The 21,909-nt window shown below is 42.0% G+C and overlaps 1 protein-coding gene across 2 annotated transcripts; it reads left to right on the top strand.

Annotated features, from left to right (window-relative positions):
• The first annotated feature begins 544 nt into the window (after positions 1-544).
• Positions 545-21,659, top strand: LOC120040411 (gastrula zinc finger protein XlCGF57.1-like). 2 transcript variants are annotated; one of them, XR_005475643.1, is made up of 3 exons: positions 545-805; positions 8,897-11,722; positions 19,137-21,659. XR_005475643.1 is itself a non-coding variant. In XM_038985579.1 (2 exons), exons 1-2 carry the CDS (start codon positions 640-642, stop codon positions 10,207-10,209), a joined length of 1,479 nt encoding a protein of 492 aa, XP_038841507.1. In that variant the 5' UTR covers positions 545-639; the 3' UTR covers positions 10,210-12,588. The 2 variants fall into 2 exon arrangements, 1 of the variants encoding a protein (XP_038841507.1); XM_038985579.1 differs by lacking the exon at positions 19,137-21,659 and having other exon boundaries at positions 8,897-12,588.
• The last annotated feature ends 250 nt before the right edge of the window (positions 21,660-21,909 follow it).

The following is a 21,909-nucleotide window of genomic DNA, read 5'->3' as shown; positions in this document are numbered from 1 at the left end:
ACTCCTCAGCTAGTTTAGTGTTTTTCCATAGCTCAAACAGTTGGTATGTTGTCAAGTAGGGCAGTCACGTGTGTTTGTGATCAGAGGATCACTGGTTTGAGCCCAGTATGGGGAAATGGACAGTGGAGGAAGTTATACTGTTACCAGAACACTGACGTCCATCTCACTCGACAGGGATACTAGGAGGTGTAGTCGAGAGAGAGTAGAGGGTACAACAGAATGCTGAGGGGGCACTGTCGTGTAAGTGCATTTTATACACATGCAAACTCTGTTTTAAACGCATTTGTTTTTTCAGCCCCATTTCAATATCATGTCTTGATAACTGCATTCTCCGGTTAAGTGCACGCTGTTCCAAGCCGTTGCAAGTCTTTCAATTCAGTTCATGCAATAATAAAGGACAACCCGAGACCACCCTATTACTTAATGTAACTGTTTCCCCACATGTACTTATCTATTTCCATTTTCATTGGTGTGTATAAAAAAAAAAACACGCACATGGGCTCGCCATCCGCTGATAAAAACAGAAAAAGACAATGCGGAAGTAAAATTGGGAGCGGGTTTGTTTTGTTTGCTACCACCATTCTTTCCTCGTGGACGAAGACATACTAGCTGAATACCCAACTCTCAGCCCACTGCGACATGTCTAAACTCCAGTCGTTTCGTGTGTTTTTAAATGAGCGTTTAACTGCGGCTGCTGTGGAGATATTCGGGGCAATTGAGCAAACCGTAGTGGACTACCAGGAGGAGAATGATCGGCTACGTAGACTGCTGCGGATCACACCAATTATACAACGATGTAACATAGGTTCGTATGTAGATCACTAGCAGTTCTGCTCAATAAATAAACTGTTTTCAGTGATCACCATTTCAATGTTTTAACTATTACCAGTTTCTAAAACCAGAGGCCCAACATCGCGAGACTTCCAAAGCAGGTTCGGCAGACCAGGGGCCTCATAACAGTCGCTAACGTTACACATTACATATCTGCATGCGCCATTTCTGAAAAGACTGCGCAATTACACAAATATTAAGATTTATAAACTTGGCGCACGCCTGTTTGCCATTATAAATCAGACCCGTCCTGAAACTGCGCGCGTGAACGAGCATTAAAACTGGCTGAAAAACGCCCATCATTCATCGTTTTTTAACGCGCTCATTCGCTGTATACTTTGGAAGTATTGGAATTAGGCCAAAATGCCGTTTAAAGGAAATATAGCAACGGCGAACTTGATCAAATGTCTATGGAGGTGTTGGCAGACTGTTTAAAACTTTTACAGTGACATTTGCTATATTTGACCGTTTCTGAAAGAACTACAATTGCAAATTGTTGTGGACCTGTAAACAGATCGTTTGAATTCAATAGCCTAATGATTTGCGATGACTTTTTCCCGAACATAAATATTCTGCAGCACTGCCCGCGAATTCTGAAACATTGTTTTGGAGTGGACAGACTAGACAATGTAAAACTATACAATAATGCCTAGTTACAGTGGAAGGCCCTATAACCTACACACGTCAAAGTAAAATATCAACTCTGTTCACCTGTTAAATTCTACTGACTGTTATAAACCACACCCCCTTTGGATACAGGCTATTATTTTACTCTATTAGATACTATTTAAATGAGATGGGCGTGGTCATTTGCTGTAAGCTAAAGCTTCTTCGGGAATATGAACGCATCATGGCCAGAAAAAGTGGCGTGGGATATTTTGCAATGATTATGAAAATATGTATTATGTTTATAAATTAAATATTGTTTACTTAAGACAAAATAAACGGAAATGGGAAAGATGACCCTTCTGTTCTATCGTTAATGCGCTTCAGATCACATAGAGCAAAATACTTCAAATAGTTGATGTATTTACTACTGTAAAGTGGTTCCACTTAAATGAGTGATGGGACGTTTGTAGGCCTATAGGCTACTTCGCGAGTATGAAACCATCACAGTCCGAAAAGGAAAGAAATGTATTCTGCAATGATCATGGAAATAAAATAGTAAATAGATGCCTAATTTATTTCCAGGCTGTATCACATCCGGCCTTGATTGGGAGTCCCATCTGGCGGTGCATAACTGGCCCAGCGTCGCCCGGGTTTGGCCGGAGTAGGCCATCATTGTAAATAAGAATTTGTTCTTAAAACCTTTTCTCAATAGGGGGTGCTGTTTGCACTTTGTAATAATTTCGTTCCCAAATTAAACTGCCTCGTACTCAATTCTTGCTCGTACAATATGCATATTATTATTACTATTGGATAGAAAACACTCTAGTTTCTAAAACCGTTTGAATTATATCTGTGAGTAAAACAGAACTCGAGTTGGAGCAATTTTCCTATGAGGAAGTGAGAAATCTGAAATCTGCAGGCTGTTCTGAGGTCGGTTTATTAATCTGCATGTCTTCTATTGGTTGAGATGCACTGCATACGCCTTCCCCTAGATGTCAGCAAATAGTGAGAATTGGAATGGAGTTGCTCGGCAGATCTGAGGCCTTATAAATGGGCTGGCAACGTGGGGTCCTCTCTTTCTCTCTTTCGCCATGACGCAAGACAGACCTCAGGATGGCGTTCTAGAAAGCTCCCGTTATAGCCCTTAGATATATCCGGCTCTGATTTTATTTGATATAGGTGTTAAAGACATCATAATGTTGTTATTTTAAACCGAGTTATATCAGTTTATATCAGTATATTGCGATTTTCGGGTATTTATTTGTGCTGCGTTCTAGTGAGTTGGGCACGTCTGGCCCACATGGCTAATGTTTACTGCTAATTCCAAAGTTGAAGGCGACAATCTACAACTGAGCAACGATTATTTTGGAAAAAGGACAACTTCCCCAAGATTCTGATGGGAGCTCATCAAAAAGTAAGAACTATTTATGATGTTAATTCGTTGTTCTGTTGAAAAATGTAAAACTCATATTCCGCCATTAATTTCGGTGCGGTCTCGCTTTAACGCACGCTGTATGTCGTAGTAACGTTAATTTTAAAAATCTAACACAGCGATTGCATTAAGAACGAATGTATCTTTCATTTGCTGTCCAACCTGTATTTTTTAGTCACGTTTAAATTTAGTTACTGATTAGATTAGGTGCCTCTCCCAAGATTTCTCCCGACATATTGTTGGCAGCTTGGCTACTATTCTCATTGTATAACCACGATTTGTGCCGCTAAATATGCAAATTTTCGAACAAACTCAATATGTATTGTGTAATATAATATTATAGGACTGTCATCTGAAGAAGTTTGAGAAGGTTAGTGAAAAAATTAATATATTTTGGTGGTTTATTCGTTATCGCTATTGTTGGCTTGAATCAATGCTGTTGTGTGGTTGGCTATTGTAGTAAGCTAATATAATGCTATATTGTGTTTTCGCTGTAAAACACTTAAAAAATCTGAAATATTGGCTGGATTCACAAGATCTTTGTCTTTCATTTGCTGTACGCTGTGTATTTTTCATAAATGTTTTATGATGAGTATTTAGGTAATTCACGTTGGTCTCTGTAGTTATTCTAGTTGCTTTGGTGAGAGTTGTGATGGTGGCTGCAATGGTAAACTATGATTTATACCTGAAATATGCAAATATTTCTAACAAAACATATGCTATACAATAAATATGTTATCAGACTGTCATCTGATGAAGTTGGTTCTTGGTTAGTGGCTATTTATATCTTTATTTGGTCGAAATTGTGATAGCTACCTATGCAGGAAAAAAAATGGTGGAAAAAAAAAGTTGGGTCTTTTGCTATCGTGGTTAGCTAATAGATTTACATATTGTGTCTTCCCTGTAAAACATTTTAAAAATCAGAAATGATGGCTGGATTCACAAGATGTGTATCTTTCATCTGGTGTCTTGGACTTGTGATTTAATGATATTTAGATGCTAGTATTTACTTGTGACGCTATGCTAGGCTATGCTAGTCAGCTTTTTTACTGATGGGGGTGCTCCCGGATCCGGGATTGTGATGAAGTAGAAGTTAACTGACTTGCCTAGTTAAATAAAGGTTAAATAAAAAAAATACACTATTACAATGGAAAGATGAAGAAAAAAATTGATCTCCACTAACAGAGAATCATGTTATTATTTTGAATAAGTGCCATCACCAGGTAAATTAACTGAAAACACAGTTCTCGTTTACAGCAACAACCTGGGGAATAGTTACAGAGGAGATGAATGAGCCAATGGGAAGCTGTAGATGATTAGGTTGCCAGATTGTGGCTTTTAGCCAAGAATTGACACCCCTACTCTATGATAAGTGTCATGGGATCTTTAGTGACCAAAGAGTCAGGACACCCATTTAACATCCCAGCTGAAAGACTGCACCCTACACAGGACAATGTCCTCAATCACTGCCCTGGGATATGTAGTTTTTTAACCAGAGGAAACAGTGCCTCATACTGGTTCTTCAACACCACTTCCAGGCTACAACTAGGCTACTTTTACAATAATTGTAATGAAATACTTAAACCACTCGAAACGGTGCATATGCATGTTCTAAAATGTGTGGGACGATAAGCACATTCTCATGTCAAGTTCAGTTTTTATAAATACCAACTTTTGCGTAAACTGGCACACTCTTTTTGGGGCAGATTTTGTGTGTCCGCCATGTTTATAAATGAGGCCCCAGTGTCGTCACTAGTTACCACAGCCACAAAGTCATAAACCCCGCCCATTTCTACAATTTTTCTGATTTAAAATGGGATTTTAAACCTAACCTTAAATTAGGCAGATTTTTGTTTGCATACATTTTTACAATATAGCCAATTTCAACTGTGGCAATTAGTGGAAACTGCAGACCAGGCCAGGTTTGAGAAGTGAATTTCTAAAGGCAAAACCTACAGTTGAAGTCGGAAGTTTACATACACTTAGGTTGGAGTCATTAAAACTCGTTTTTCAACCACTCCACACATTTCTTGTTAACAAACTATAGTTTTGGCAAGTCGGTTAGGACATCTATTTTGTGCATGACACAAGTAATTTTTCCAACAATTGTTTACAGACAGATTATTTCACTTATAAATCACTGTATCACAATTCCAGTGGGTCAGAAGTTTATATACACTACATTGACTGTGCTGTTGAAACAGCTTGGAAAATTCAAGAAAATGTCATGGCTTTAGAAGCTTCTGATAGGCTAATGGACATAATTTGAGTCAATTGGAGGTGTACCTGTGGATGTATTTCAAGGCCTACCTTCCAACTCAGTGCCTCTTTGCTTGACATCATAGTAAAGTCAAAAGAAATCAGCCAAGACCTCAGAAAAAAAATTGTAGACCTCCACAAGTCTGGTTCATCCTTGGGAGCAATTTCCAAATGCCTGAAGGTACCACATTCATCTGTACAAACAATAGTACGCAAGTATAAACACCATGGGACCACGCAGCCGTCATACCGCTCAGGAAGGAGACACGTTCTGTCTCCTAGAGATGAATGTACTTTGGTGCAAAAAGTGTAAATCAATCCCAGAACAACAGCAATGGACCTTGTGAAGATGCTGGAGGAAAGTACAAAAGATATAGGTACAAAAGTGTCTTTATCCACAGTTAAACGAGTCCTATATCGACATAACCTGAAAAGCCGCTCAGCAAGGAAGAAGCCACTGCTCCAAAGCCGCCATATAAAAGCCAGATTACGGATTGCAACTGCACATGGGGACAAAGATCATACTTTTTTGAGAAATGTCCTCTGGTCTGATGAAACAAAAATATAACTATTTGGCCATAATGACCATCATTATGTTTGGAGGAAAAAGGGGGAGGCTTGCAAGCCAAAGAACACCATCCCAACCGTGAAGCACGGGGGTGGCAGCATCATGTTGGGGGGGTGCTTTGCTGCAGGAGGGATTGGTGCACTTCACAAAATAGATGGCATCATGAGGCAGGACAATTATGTGGATATATTGAAGCAACATCTCAAGATATCAGTCAGGAGGTTAAAGCTTGGTTGCAAATGGGTCTTCCAAATGGACAATGACCCCAAGCATACTTCCAAAGTTGTGGCAAAATGGCTTAAGGACAACAAAGTCAAGGTATTGGAGTGGCCATCACAAAGCCCTGACCTCAATCCTATAGAAAATTTGTGGGCAGAACTGAAAAAGCGTGTGCGAGCAAGGAGGCCTACAAACCTGACTCAGTTACACCAGCTCTGTTAGGAGGAATGGGCCAAAATTCACCCAACTTATTAAGGGAAGCTTGTGGAAGGCTACCCTAAAACATTTGACCCAAGTTAAACAATTTAAAGGCAATGCTACCAAATACTAATTGAGAGTATGTACACTTCTGACCCACTGGGAATGTGATGAAAGAAATAAAAACTGAAATAAATCATTCTCTCTACTATTATTCTGACATTTCACATTCTTAAAATAAAGTGGTGATCCTAACTGACCTAAAACAGGGATTTTTTTACTGGGATTAAATGTCAGGAAATGTCAGGATTAAATGTCAGTATATCAACTTTATACTGAACAAAAATATAAATGCAACATGCAGCAATTTCACTGAGTTACAGTTCATATAAGGAAATCAGTCAATTTAAATAAATTCAGTAGGCCCTAATCTATGGATTTCATGACTGGGCAGCGGTGCAGCCATGGGTGGGCCTGGGAGGGCATAGCCCCACCCACTTGGGAGCCAGGCCCAGCCAATCGGAATTCGTTTCTCCCCACAAAGGGCTTCATTACAGACAGAAACACTCCTCAGTTTCATCAGCGATCCGGGTGGCTGGTCTCAGACAATCCCGCTGGTGAGGAAACCGGATGTGGAGGTCCTGGGCTGGCAGGGTTACATGTGGTCTGCGGTTTTTAGTCTCGTTGGATGTAATGCCAAATTCTCTAAAACACCTTTGCAGGCAGTTTATGGTAGGGAATTGAATGTTCAATTATCTGGCAATAACTCTGGTGGACATTCCTGCAGTCAGCATGTCAATTCAAATCAAATGTTATTTGTCACATGCGCCAAATACAACAGGTGCAGACCTTACAGTGAAATGCTTACAAGCCTTTACCTAACAAATACAACAGGTGAAGACCTTACAGTGAAATGCTTACAAGCCTTTACCTAACAATTGCACGTTCACTCAAAACGTGTCATCTGTGGCTTTGTGTTGTGTGACCTTTTATTGTCCCCAGCACAGGGTGCACCTGTGTAATTGTGTTTTTTGCTTCTTGATATGCCACACCTGTCAGGTGGATGGATTCTTGGCAAAGGAGAAATAATAATAATTTGAGAGAAAAGCTTTTTGTGTGTATGGAACATTTCTGGGATCTTTTGTTTCAGCTCATGAAACATGGGACCACCACTTTACATGATGTTCAGCGTACATCGTTACAGTTGTTGGTTAGCTAGCTTGATAATTTTAGCCATATTATCATTGACATGACAAATTAAAACACCTAACAAGACCTGGTATCAAGAACAAGATACAACTAGCTGAAACGATCCAACTATGATTCCTCACATGGCAAGCTTCTTGTAATTTTTTGCTAGCTATCTGACTGTTCAAAATCTTGACAAAGCACGGCTTCCGGACACATCGATGCACGCACATCTTTTCGTGACGACGTCAGCCAACCCATCTATATGAATTGACGATCACGTGACACCATTCATTCCTATGTGAAGACTCAACAGTGCATATGAAGCCAAATTAAGTAGTTTAAGATTTAGTCTCATGGAGACAACATGAGCAGTTTGAGCTACTCCAGGAAGTGACGTTGCAGGCTAGCTCAGCGCTGCCTGTCATTGAGTAAATAGGTACTGCAGGCTACTTAACTTATTGTTTGTGCGATTTAAAAACAATTGGTTCAAGGACACACATCTGGTGTATTAAAGTCAATTATTGGCACAATGATTGTCTTAACATTTTTTATTTACAGAAAGATTTACCATGGAGATCGCCATTTTTCTATTTACTATGACGGTGGATCCTGTTCTGATAACAATGCCTGCAGTACCGTGGTTGGCCTTGAACTTCCATGGCTTCAATGTGCAGTCGTTCTCCCCTGGGGTGCGTTCAGTTCGTTTGCTACGTTGCGGAACGGTTTGTACTAAACATTTACATTTAAGTCATTTAGCAGACGCTCTTATCCAGAGCGACTTACAAATTGGTGCATTCACCTTATGACATCCAGTGGAACAGCCACTTTACAATAGTGCATCTAAATCTTTTAAGGGGGGGGGTCAGAAGGATTACTTTATCCTATCCTAGGTATTCCTTAAAGAGGTGGGGTTTCAGGTGTCTCCGGAAGGTGGTGATTGACGACAAGTTTTCCCAAAACGTTATTGTACGTTTTTGACAGGTGTATCTTGAAGCAATGAGTGATGTATTTAAAGGGCAGCGGTACATTTTGAACCCACAAACCAACCCATCCCCGTTTTTCAACTGGTCGCTCAGTACAGCGACGTTTTATTACGTTTTTATGTACTGAACGTAGCCCTGGTTAGACCCAATGACGTGTGTCTGCACATGCGCTTAGCTAGCTAACGTCGCCATGACATCGCCTACATGCGGGATCGGGGATTTATTTTTAAGAAGCGGTTTCTACATCTCTTCATACCAAACCATCTTTGCTAATACCGTACATCTTCAGTTTATTGAGAAGTAATTGATAGTAGATTCTAGTTGTTCAATTATTGAATTGGAATGTTTGTTTACTTCATTAATCTACTTAAAGCTAGAGTCCTTAATTGAAACAATAATAAAGCGGGGTAACCCTGCCTCTGTTTTGGTAAAAAGTTGATGATGAGCCTGGAGAAATGAACCCACTCTCAACAGACCGAGCTATGGCTGCAAGGACTGACCATCAAATCATTTTATGTAGCAACTAAGGATTCTAGTTTCAACTTCGAATTGATCCCAACCCTGATGTCTAAAAGCTAACCTCTGCTCCTCTCTCCTTTCCTCCAGACTCCTTGCAGCTATCTCTCTGTGTCTCTGAAGAGGAGGTTACCCCTGAGCAGCAGCACTGTGAGCAGGAGTGGAGCCCCAGTCTGGAGCAGGAGAACCCAGAGCTTCCACAGATTAAAGAGGAGCAGGAGGAACTCAGGACCAGTCAGGAGGAAGAGCAGCTTCAAGGGCTGGAGGCTGATATCATAGAGTTCAAATTCACTCCCTCCTGTGTGAAAAGTGAATGTGATCAGGAGGACCCACTTCAGTCCATGACTCTTCCCCAAACTCAGACTGTGGAGAACAGAGAGAGTGACCCTAAACAAGTGGATCTCACACCTTTTGTTACTGTGACCCACCTTAAGGGTCTCTACATTCCCTGTGACCCTCCAGATAATCAAAACAATACCTCAGGCCACAGCTCAGCCGTAAGCAGCGACCCAGCAGCACTTGACAGCAGCCCATCATTGGATCCCAACTCACCATTGGATTCCAGTCCGTCATTGGATCCAAGCCCATCATTGGATCCAAACCAGTCAATGGTGGAACACTGTTTCAAACCCAGCACCATGTCTAGAAAAACTCACCGCTGCCGTGACTGTGGCGAAATGTTTGCGATGAAAGCTGACCTGCAGAGGCATGTGACTCTCTTTAAGAAGAGGCCCAGTGAATGTCGCTTCTGCAAAATAAACTACAACTCCACCTGTAAACTAAAGGCCCATGTCCGACTCTGTCACAGTGTGAAACCCTACACCAGCCCTGTTTGTGGCAAGACCTTCAAACTCAAAGGGGATCTGTCCAAGCACATGAAGACTCACACGGGAGATAAATCATTTAAGTGTGGTGACTGTGGGAAAAGCTTCAATCAGAAGTGGACCCTAAGGAAGCATAAACTGACTCACACAGGAGAGAAACCATTTATCTGTGGAGAATGTGGGAAAAGCTTCTATCAGAAGGGGGACTTAAGTAGGCATATACGGACTCACACAGGAGAGAAATTATTTCTCTGTGGTGATTGTGGGAAAAGCTTCAATTTGAAAGGGAACCTTAGGAAGCATAAACTGACTCACACAGGAGAGAAACCATTTCTCTGTGATGACTGTGGGAAAAGCTTCAGTCAGAAGGGGACCCTAGGGAAGCATGAACTGACTCACACAGGAGAGAAACCATTTATCTGTGGAGACTGTGGGAAAAGCTTCAGTCAGAAGGGGACCCTAAGGAAGCATAAACTGACTCACACAGGAGAGAAACCTTTTAGCTGTGATGACGTGGGAAAAGCTTCACTCAAAAGTCTAACATGTGAAAAACATCCTGAAATGAAGAAAACAGAATGAAAACTGAAAAAAACTGAACAAAAATTAGGACAAAGATCTATTCAGTCACAAGATGAGAATAAAAAGGCAGGATGTGGACAACACTGAGTACATGCTCATAGACTCACATCCGGTGGTTGGTGAAGGACGACAGGATGATACCTCTCCTAGGGACCTGCTCTCTATGCTTCAGGATTAAAGTTCCTCTGTTTTCTGATCTATTCTATTGGTAACCTGCTGTTTCTCTCCACAGTGCTCTCTGCTACTCTGGTCTACATGGAGGGCCTAGCTACTTTACATCTGTCTGGAGGGACAGATAGAGGTCACAGAATGAGGCTTCTAGTCTCAACACTTTCCAAGGCTTTTTAGAGGAAAATACCTTTTCAGTTCATGTGACAAGTGCCTTCTTCTCTGACAATGGCACTGCTAATGAACTCAGTGATGATGCTTATTTTCTCCCCACTAGATGACACTGTTTGAGATGTGATCGCAGTAGCCCTGTAGGTCTAACTTGTTAGTCATTTCAGTTCATTCTCCCCATACCTATGAGGGTATGTGGGTATAATGTTAAATGAATCAACACTGTTACCCATTACTAAACACATTGAAACACACACACTGTATTATAACCAAACAGGACCATGCTAAACTGAACTGGGCATGACTGACCTGACCATGGGAATGAGGGTCTTAGGTGATGTGTACTGGGGTCAAATGTGACTGTGACTACTTTTTAATGTATATATTACATGTTTTTAATTACCAGGTAACATATTCTCATTTAAAGCAACGACCTGATGAATAGTTACAGGGGAGAGGAGGGGGGATGAATGAGCCAATTGGAAGCTGGGGATGATTAGGTGGCCGTGATGGTATGAGGGCCAGATTGGGAATGTAGTCTCTCTTGCCCTCTTTCTGTGTGTGTAAGCGCAAACTCTGTTTTATATGCATCATTGTTTTTTCAGTCGCATTTCAATAACATTCTTTATAATTGCTGTTGATAACTGCATTCTCTGGTTTAGTGCCTGCTGTCCCATCAGTCCCAAGCATCTGCCATTAGTCGCATGTGTTACAATGTGTTGTCTTTTAATTCAGTTCATGCAAGGAATGATCATCCTAGATCAGCCTATTACTTAACATGTGGGAAAACAATTATATAATATATTTACATTATAATTTGTATGGCGCTTGTAGTATAACCCCATCCACATCGGGGCGTTATGTTTATGGACTAGCCACCCGCTGATAAAAACAGAATAAGACAATACGGAAGAAACTGTGAGCGGATTGTTTTGTTTATGCCCACCATTCTTTCCTCGTGGACGGAAGGTATACTAGCTGAATAGCCAACTCTCCGTCGACAGAAACATGTCTAAACTACAGTCGTTTCGTGTGTTTTTAAATGAGCTTTTAACAGTGGCAGCTGTGGAGATTTTCGGGGCACTTGAGCAAACAGTAGCGGAGTACCGCGAGGAGAATGATCGGCTACGGAGACTGCTGCGGATCACACCGGAGATACAACTATGTAGAATAGGTTCGTATGTAGATATACTGATAGCTAGATAGCTACAGTTCTACTCAATAAATAAACTGTTTAGGCTTTCAGTGATCACAATTTTCCATGTTTTATGAACTATTACTAGTGATGGGGAAAACGAGGATATATGAAGCCTTTGGGTCTTTCACTAAATTGTGCCTAAAACAAGGCCACAGGTTCAACTGTTCTGAGAGGACAGCTTCGGTATTACAGTTTAACTGAAGTCCGGCCAAGACAAATTCCATAGATAGAAACCGTAGTGTCATCTTTTTGTAGGCGCTAACTCTGGCATAGTTAGTTGAAAAAAAGCCTATGAGAAAAATGAATGGCGTGTTGGTCTGTGGTAAACACAGGCTTAGGAGATATACGTTGTGTTCTCTGAGATAATCTTCATCAGCTAATATCACTTTTTGTGAATTTTGAAGAAATTGTTGTGAAAAAAGTACAACGCCATAGCTGCAGGAGGTAGGGGTCCTGAGGGTGCTGCATCACCCCCTGATTCATTAACCAAATATACTTTGTCATTTATTTCCCACTTATTATATTACTCCTGTGGGCTTTATTATTCCTGTGAGCAGACAGGAAATGACTGCTCAGCAGCACCCTTCCTTTGGCAGCGATTACAGCTGGATGCATGTTTTGTAATATTTTTCCTTCTTTATAATCTGTCAATTGGAGTTAGTATTGTGGAGTAACTACAATGTAGTTGATCCATCCTCAGTTATCTATCACAGCCATTAAACTCAACTGTTTAAAGTCCCCATGGGCCTCATGGTGAATCCCTGAGCGGTTTCCTTCCTCTCCGGCAAATGAGTTTGAAAGGACGCTGTATCTTTGTAGTGTCTGGGTGTATTGATGCACCATCCAAAGTGTAATTCATATCTTCACCATGCTTAAAGGGATATTCAATGTCGTTTTTTATTTTACCCATCTACCAATAGGTGCCTTTCTTTGCGAGGCATTGGAAAACCTCCCTGGTCTTTGTGGTTGAATCTGTGTTTTAAATGTACTGCTCGACTGATGGACCTTACAGATCATTGTATGTGTGGGGTACAGAGATGACTAAGTCATAAAAAAAAATATTGAACACAGAGTGAGTCCATGCAACTTATTATGTGACTTGTTAAGCAAATGTTTACTCCTGAACTTATTTAGGGCTTGCCATAACAAAGGGGTGAATACTTATAGACTCAAGACATTAGTCTTTCATTTGTAAAAATGTCTAAAAACGTAATTCCACTTATTTTAAATGGCGAGGGTGCATAAAGGTGAAATAATTCAGAAATGACGTCTTTAGTTTGAACACTATCCAGACTTTTTAAACTATGGCGCGCGACATGGTTCAGTACAAACTACTTTTTCGTTGTTTTGAAATGAACCGTCATGGAGCTAGATTTGTGACCATGTGTACTGTGCTAATGCCACTACAAAATAAGAATAAAGGAGGGCACTGTACAAAACAGCAAACATAGCAAATCAGGTGTTTGTGGTAAGCACAGGGGTAACGCCATCGTTTTGCACCGTCACCATTTAGGCTGTAACACAACAAAATGTGGGAAAAGTCTGAGTGTATCATTTCTGAAGACACTGTATATTTTTGGTCTTCATTTAAGGTTAGCGCTATGCAAAAGGTTAACAGTGTGGTTGAGGTTAGGTTTAAAATCTGATTTTAAAGGGAAACCGAACGCAGCGATTCCGCGTGTTTTTCTGTTGCTCATTAAGAGGGAGATTTGGGCCTCCCAAGTGGCACAGCATCGCAGTGCTAGAGGCGTTACTACAGACCCGGGTTCATTCCCGGGCTGTTCCACAACCGGCCGTGGCTGGGAGTCCCATAGGACGGCGCACAATTAGCCCAGCGTCGTCCGGGTTAGGGGAGGGATTGGGCGGGGAGGCTTTTCTTGTCTCATCACGCCCTAGCGACTCCTTGTGGCAGCCTTGGTACCTGCAGGCTGACCCCAGTCGCCAGTTGAACGGTGTTTCCTCTGACACATTGGTACGGCTGGCTTCCCGGTTAAGCTGGCGGGTGTTAAGGAGCGCGGTTGGGCAGGTCTTGTTTTGGAGGACTTGTGACTCCACCTTCGCCTCTCCCGAGTCCATTGGGGAGTTGCAGCGATGAGACACGATCAAAATGGAGGGGGGGGTGTAAGAGATTTCAAGTCTTGGTGGTGTGGTTTGATGTGGCAGTTAATAATGTTTGTCCCCATGAGACACCATAGGAACAAAGCCAGTATCACTTCCTCACACTAGTCAGAATGAATCTAATATAACTCAAGAAATGTTTTGATATTTTAGTTGCACAATTCAAATCAAATTTTATTTGTCACATGCGCCAAATACAACAAGGAGGTGAAATGCTTACTTACAAGCCCTTAATCAACAATGTAGTTCAAGAAATAGAGTTAAGAAAATATTTACTAAATAAACTAAAGTTAAATATAAAGTTACACAATAAAATAACAATAACCAGGCTGAATACAGGGGGACCAGTACTGAGTCAATGTGCTGGGGTACAGGTTAGTCGAGGTAATTTGTACATGTAGGTAGGGGTGAAGTGACTATGCCTAGATAATAAACAGCGAGTAGCAGCAGTGTAAAAACAAATGGGGGGGGTGGGGGGTGTCAATGTAAATAGTCTGGGTGGCCATTTGATTAATTGTTCAGCAGTCGTATAGCTTTGGGGGTAGAAGCTGTTAAGGAGCCTTTTGGACCTAGACTTGATGCTCCGGTACCGCTTGCCATGCGGTAGCAGAGAGAACAGTCTATGACATGAGTGACTGGAGTCTTTTACAATTCTTTGGGTCTTCCACTGACTCCGCCTAGTATACAGGTCCTGGATGGCAGGAAGCCTAGTGGTTAGAGCATTGGACTGGTAACCGAAAGGTCCCAAGATCGAATCCCCGAACTGACAAGGTAAAAATCTGTTCTGCCCCTGAACAAGGCAGTTAACCCACTGTTCCTAGGCCGTCATTTGAAAATAAGAATTTGTTCTTAACTGACTTGCCTAGTTAAATAAAGGTAAAAAAAGCAAAAAAGCTTGGCCCCGGTGATGTACTGGGCCGTACGCACTACCCTCTGTAGCGCCTTAGTCGGATGCCGAGCAGTTGCCATACCAGGCAGTGATGCAACCGGTCAGGATGCTCTTGATGGTGCAGCTGCAGAACTTTTTGAGGATCTGGGTACCCATGGGGCAGCAGGTAGCCTAGTGGTTAGAGTGTTGGGCCAGTAACCGAAAGGCTGCTAGATGGAATCCCTGAGCTGACAAGGTAAAAATCTGTTGTTCTTCCCCTGAACAAGGCAGTTAACCCACTGTCATTGTAAATAAGAATTTGTTCTTAACTGACTTGCGTAGTTAAATAAAATAATTAAATGCCAAATCTTTTCAGTCTCCTAAGGGGGAAAAGGTGTTGTCGTGCCCTCTTCACGACTGTCTTGGTTTGTTTGGACCATGATAGTTTGTTGGTGATGTGGATACCAAGGAACTTGAAACTCTCAACCCACTCCACTGCAGCCCCGTCGTTGTTAATGGGGCACTGTACGGCCCTCCTTTTCCTGCAGTTCACGATCAGCTGCTTTGTCTTGCTCACATTGAGGGAGAGGCTGTTGTCCTGGCACCACACTGCCAGGTCTCTGACCTCCCTATAGGCTGTCTCATCGTTTTCGGTGATCAGTGTTGTGTTGTCTGCAAACGTATTGATGGTGTTGGAGTCGTGCTTGGCCACGAAGTCATGGGTGAACAGGGAGTACAGGAGAGGTCTAAGCACGCACCCCTGAGGGGCCCCAGTGTTGAGGATCAGCGTGGCAGATGTGTTGTTGTCTACCCTTACGGGTAGTATAGGATCCAGTTGCAGAGGGAGAAGTTTAGTCCCAGTGTCCTTAGCTTAGTGTTGAGCTTTGTGGGCACTATGGTGTTGAATGCTGAGCTGTAGTCAATGAACAACATTCGCACATAGGTGTTCCTTTTGTCCAGGTGGGAAAGGGCAGTGTGGAGTGCAATAGAGATTGCGTCATCTGTGGATCTGTATGCGAATTGGAGGGGTTCTAGGGTTTCCGGGATAATGGTGTTAATGTGAGCCATGACCAGCCTTTCAAAGAACTTCATGGGTACTGATGTGAGTGCTACGAGGCGGTAGTCATTTAGGTAGGTTACCTTTGCCTTCTTGGGCACAGGGACTATGGTGGTCTGCTTGAAACATGTACACTACCGGTCAAACGTTTTAGAACACCTACTCATTCAAGGTTTTTCCTTCATTTTTACCATTTTCTACATTATAGAATAATAGTGAAGACATCAAAACTATGAAATAACATATATGGAATCATGTAGTAACCAAAAAAAGTGTTAAACAAATCAAAATATATTTTCTATTTGAGCCACCCTTTGCCTTTGACAGCTTTGCACACTCTTGGCATTCTCTCAAACAGCTTCATGGGGTAGTCACCTGAAATACATTTAAATTAACAGATGTGCCTTGTTATAAGTTAATTTGTGGAATTTCTATCCTTAATGCGTTTGAGCCAATCAGTTGTGTTGTGACAAGGTAGGGGTGGTATACAGAAGATAGCCCTATTTGGTAAAATACGAAGTCCATATAATGGCAAGAACAGCTCAAATAAGCAAAGAGAAACGACAGTCCATCATTACTTTAAGACATGAAGGTCAGTCAATCTGGAAAATGTCAAGAACTTTGAACGTTTCTTCAAGTGCAGTCTCAAAAACCATCAAGCGCTATGATGAGGACCGCCACAGGAATGGAAAACACAGAGTTACCTCTGCTGCAGAGGATACGTTCATTAGAATTACCAGCCTCAAAAATTGCAGCTCAAATAAATGCTTCAGAGTTCAAGTAACAGACACATCTCAACATCAACTGTTCAGAGGAGACTGCCTGAATCAGTCCTTCATTGTCGAATTGCTGCAAAGAAACCAGTACTAAAGCACACCAATAATAAGAAGAGACTTGCTTGGGCCAAGAAACACAAGCAATGGACATTAGACCGGTGGAAATTTGTCCTTTGGTCTGGAGTCCAAATTGTAGATTTTTGGTTCCAACTGCCGTGTCTTTGTGAGACGATGTGTGGGTGAACGGATGATCTGTGCATGTGTATTTCCCACAGTAAAGCATGGATGAGGAGGTGTTATGGTGTGGGGGTGCTTTGCTGGTGACACTGTGATTTATTTAGAATTCAAGGCACACTTAACCAGCATGGCTACCACAGCATTCTGCAGTGATACGCCATCCTCTGGTTTGCGCTTAGTGGGATTATCATTTGTTTTTCAACTGGACAATGACCCATCACACCTCCAGGCTGTGTAAGGGCTATTTTACCAAGAGGGAGAGTGATGGAGTGTTGCATCCGATGACCTGGCCTCCACAATCCCCCGACCTCAACCAAATTGAGATGGTTTGGGATGAGTCGGACTGCATAATGAAGGAAAAGCAGCCAACAAGTGCTCAGCATATGTAGGAACTCCTTCAAGACTGTTGGAAAAGCATTCCAGGTGAAGCTGGTTGAGAGAATGCCAAGAGTGTGCAAAGCTGTCATCAAGGCAAAGGGTGGCTATTTGAAGAATCTCAAATATAAAATAGATTTTGATTTGTTTAACACTTTTTTGGTTACTACATTATTCCATATGTGTTATTTCATAGTTTTGATGTCTTCACTATTATTCTACAATGTAGAAAATAGTAGAAATAAAGAAAAACCCTTGAATGAGTAGGTGTTCTAAATCTTTTGACCGGTAGTGTAGGTATTACAGACTTGGTCAGGGAGAGGTTGAAAATGTCAGTGAAGACACTTGCTCATGCTCTGAGTGCACATTCTGGTAATCCGTCTGGCCCTGTGAATGTTGACCTGTTTAAAGGTCTTGCTCACACCGTCTAGAACAGCTGGTGCTCTCATGCATGCTTCAGTGTTGCTTGCCTCGAAGCAAGCACAAAAGGCATTTAGCTCGTCTGGTAGGCTCTTGCCACTGGGCAGCTCACGGTTGGGTTTTTCTTTGTAGTCCGTAATAGTTTGCAAGCCCTGCCACATCCGACGAGCGTCGGAGCCATTGTAGTAGGATAAAATCTTAGTCCTGTATTGATGGTTCGTCTGAGGGCATAGCAGGATTTCTTGTAAGCATCCGGATTAGTATCCTGCTCCTTGAAAGTAGCAGCTCTACCCTTTAGCTCAGTGCTGATGTTGCCTGTAATCCATGGCTTCTTGCTGGGATATGTACGGTCACCGAGGGGACAACATCGTTGATGCACTTACTGATGGAACCGGTGACTGAGGTGGTATACTCCTCAATGCCACTGGATGAATCCCGGAACATGTTTCAGTCTGTGCTAGCAAAACAGTCCTGTAGGGTAGCATCCGCGTCATCTGTCCACTTCCGTATTGAGCGAGTTGCTGGTACTTCCTGCTTGAGTTTTTGCTTGTAAGCAGGAATCGGGAAGATACAATTATAATCAGATTTGCCAAATGTAGGGCATGGGAGAGCTTTGTTTGCGTCTCTGTGTGCGGAGTAAAGGTGGTCTAGAGTTTTTTTCCCTCTGGTTACACGTGACATGCTGGTAGAAATGAGGTAAAACGGATTTAAAATTTGCCTGCATTAAGCTCCCCGGCCACTAGGAGCGCCGCTTCTGGATGAGAATTTTCTTATTTGCTTATGGTCTTATACAGCTCGTTGAGTGCGGTCTTAGTGCCAGCATCAGTTTGTGATGGTAAATAGATGGCTACAAATAGAGAGAGGTGAAAACTCTTGGTGGTCTACAGCTTATCATGAGGTACTCTCCCTCAGGCGAGCAATACCTCCAGACTTCTTTAATATTAGAGTACAGCATTGTTTCCTTTCAATTGGACATTCTATTACTTTTTATTGTACTGAACGTAAATATGTAAATAGCTTATTATCTTCAGTTTATTGAGAAGTAATTGAAAGTAGATTCTAGTTGTTCAATTATTGAATTGGAATTTTAGTTCATGAATCTACTTAGTTAAAACTAGAGTCCTTAATTGAAACAATAATTAAATGGGGGCACCCCGCCTCTGTTTTGGAAAAAAGGTGAAGGATGAACCTGGAGAAATGTAACCTCTCAAATTCATAGACTGAGATATGGATGCAAGGACTGACCATCCATGATATCAACATTATAGTTTTAACCATGCTTTGTGGCTATATTTACATTGTCTACAAACATTGGAGTAAAACAAGCTTATATTTTGGGTTCTGATGGGGGACGACAGTTGAACTATGTTCATGAGGCATTTATACGGTATATTCTTCAAGAACCAATGGATATAATTAATTTATAATTTTAAAAATGTATGGCGCAACTAAGGATTCTAGCTTTAACTTTTAATTGACCCCAACCCTGATGTCTAAAAGCTGTATAGATAACCTCTGCTCCTCTCTCCTTTCCTCCAGACTCCCTGCAGCTCTCTCTCACTGTCTCTGAAGAGGAGGTTCTCCCTGATCAGCAGCAGCAGCACTGTGAGCAGGAGTGGAGCCCCAGTCTGGGGCAGGAGAACCCAGAACTTCCACAGATTAAAGAGGAACAGGAGGAACTCAGGACCAGTCAGGAGGAAGAGCAGCTTCAAGGTCTGGAGGCTGATTTCAAATTCACTCCTTCCTGTGTGAAAAGTGAATGTGATCAGGAGGACCCACTTCAGCCCTTCACTTCTCCCCAAACCCAGACTGTGGAGAACAGAGAGAGTGACCATAAACAAGTGGACCTCACACCTTTTGTTACTGTGACCCACCTTAAGGGCCTCTACATTCCCTGTGACCCTCCAGATAATCAGAACAATCCCTCCAGCCAAATCTCAGCCGTAAGTAGCGACCCAGTGGCACTTGACAGCAGCCCATCATTGGATCCAAATCCATCAGTGGTGGAACACTGTTTCAAAACCAGCACCATGTCCATAAAAACTCACCGCTGCCGTGACTGTGGTGAAAAGTTTGCAGAGAAAACTGACCTGCAGAGGCATGTGACTCTCATCAAGAAGAGAATCAGTGAATGTCGCTTCTGCAAGAAACACTACAATTCTACCTGTAAACTGAAGGCCCATGTCCGCCTCTGTCACAGTGGGAAACCCAACACCTGCTCTGTTTGTGGCAAGACTGTCAAACTCAAAGGAGATCTGTCCAAGCACATGAGGATTCACACAGGGGAGAAACGTTCTTGTTGTTGCGACTGTGGGAAGAGCTTTAATCGCAAGTGGTCCCTAACCTCGCAAACATACTCACACAGGAGAGAAATCATTTAGCTGTGCTGACTGCGGGAAAAGCTTCAGCCAGAAGGGGACCCTAACAGCGCATATACGGACTCACACAGGCGAGAAATAATTAAGCTGTGATGTGTGCGGCGAAAGCTTCACTCGAAAGTCTAACTTACTGATTGATCCATGTGGAAAACAGGATGAAAACTGAAAGAAAACAGAAAATTAGGACAAAGATGTATTTAGTCACAAGATGAGAATAAAAAGGCAGGATGTGGACAATATTCTTAGTACATGCTCATAGACTCACATCTATTGGTTGGTGGAGGACGATACGATGATACCTCTCCTAGGGACCTGCTCTCCATGCTTCAGGATTAAAGTTCCTCTGGTCTCTGATCTATTCTATTGGTAACCTGCTGTTTCTCTCCACTGTGCTCTCTGCTACTCTCTGGTCTACATGGAGGGCCTAGCTACTTTACATCTGTCTGGAGGGAGAGCTAGAGGTCACAGAATGAGGCTTCTAGTCTCAGGACTTTCCAAGGCTTTTTAGAGGAAAATACCTTTTCAGGTCATGTCACAAGTGCCTTCTCCTCTGACAATGACACTGCTAATGAACTCAGTGATGACACTTCTCCTTTCTCCCCACTAGATGGCACTGTTTGAGATATGATCCCATCACACCATCTGTTGTATTTAAAACTTGTTAGTCATTTGAAATCATTCTTCACAGACCTATGTGGGTATAATGTTAAATGAATCAACACTGTTACCCATTACTAAACACATTGAAACAGACACACTGTATTATAGCCAAACAGGACCATGCTAAACTGATCTGACCACAAGGGGATGTCATAGAATAGATGGTGTGTACTGTGGGGTCAAAGGTGACTGTAAATCAGTATTAGGTTCTTAACGTCTGAGTGGCATACTACGAAGCAAGCTAAATCAACTCAGGGTTTTCTAAAGCTAACCAGCTTCAGTTAGCTTCACATTCCAGCTCAGGCTTCATCCGTACTATGACAGTGGATATTGCTTGTCCGCCTGCCACTAACTCTAGCAGGCTTGTAGCTGCGCTTGCACGTCCCACATGGTTAGTCGAACGCCAAACTCTTGAGACAATGCTGAAAAATCAACCCGTGTGCGAGTCAGTGCCACGTTTTCATTTGTGAAGAAATCTAAATGAAAGAAAATTGATCTTTCAAATTCATCAGACTATGTTGTGAAATAGGCTTTTAGAAGTGCTGTCTTTATTTGATTACTTATCATTAATGCAGTCTTTGGTGTGCTTATCGCTCCTTATTCTATGTGTGGAACAGCTTGTTGTGTTGTGGCCATAGACATAATCCATAGAAGGGTTTTGTGACCTCTGACCCTGTCAATTTGACTGTTAAACTCATGGGTACACTAGCAATGGCTGGCAGTCTTGACTTGAATATGAACTACCATCTATGGATTATATGTCTATGGTTGGTTGTGGCTGTCAGTTTGTCTTGCAAATTTCTAAATAGAACAGTGTGGAAAACATACAGTTTGGTAAGCAAATGCTGTCGTTACTTATTTGTTTTCATTTAAAATGGTCAAAATCACAGTAAGGTACTGAATTGTAACCCAGAAATGATTTGATATGAAGATAAAAACGGCTGCATTAGTCCTTTAAATGCTCTCCAAAGGAGGACATAGTCATTCTATACATACAGGCTACTATACTAATGAATACATAAAGCTAAACCCATGTTTGTGCATCAGTGTCCCTCTGCCAAAGAGATGTCTGTATGACATCTTACTATAGCAAAATGACATTGGCTAAGGCTAGCTGGCCAGTCAAGTGGTTACTAACATGGATCCTATCAGTGGGCTACAACAACATGAGAAGTGAGAATGTAAATTGTATTTATAATCTCTCTCTCATTCCCTTCCTGTGTGGGTGAGTGTAAATGATTTCCCTAGGGACTACAGGAGGTCCTGGTTTACCA

This window comes from Salvelinus namaycush, unplaced genomic scaffold (genome assembly GCF_016432855.1).
Source record: "Salvelinus namaycush isolate Seneca unplaced genomic scaffold, SaNama_1.0 Scaffold35, whole genome shotgun sequence".
NCBI classification, from domain to species: domain Eukaryota; kingdom Metazoa; phylum Chordata; class Actinopteri; order Salmoniformes; family Salmonidae; genus Salvelinus; species Salvelinus namaycush.
This window is presented reverse-complemented; position numbering and strand designations above follow the sequence as displayed.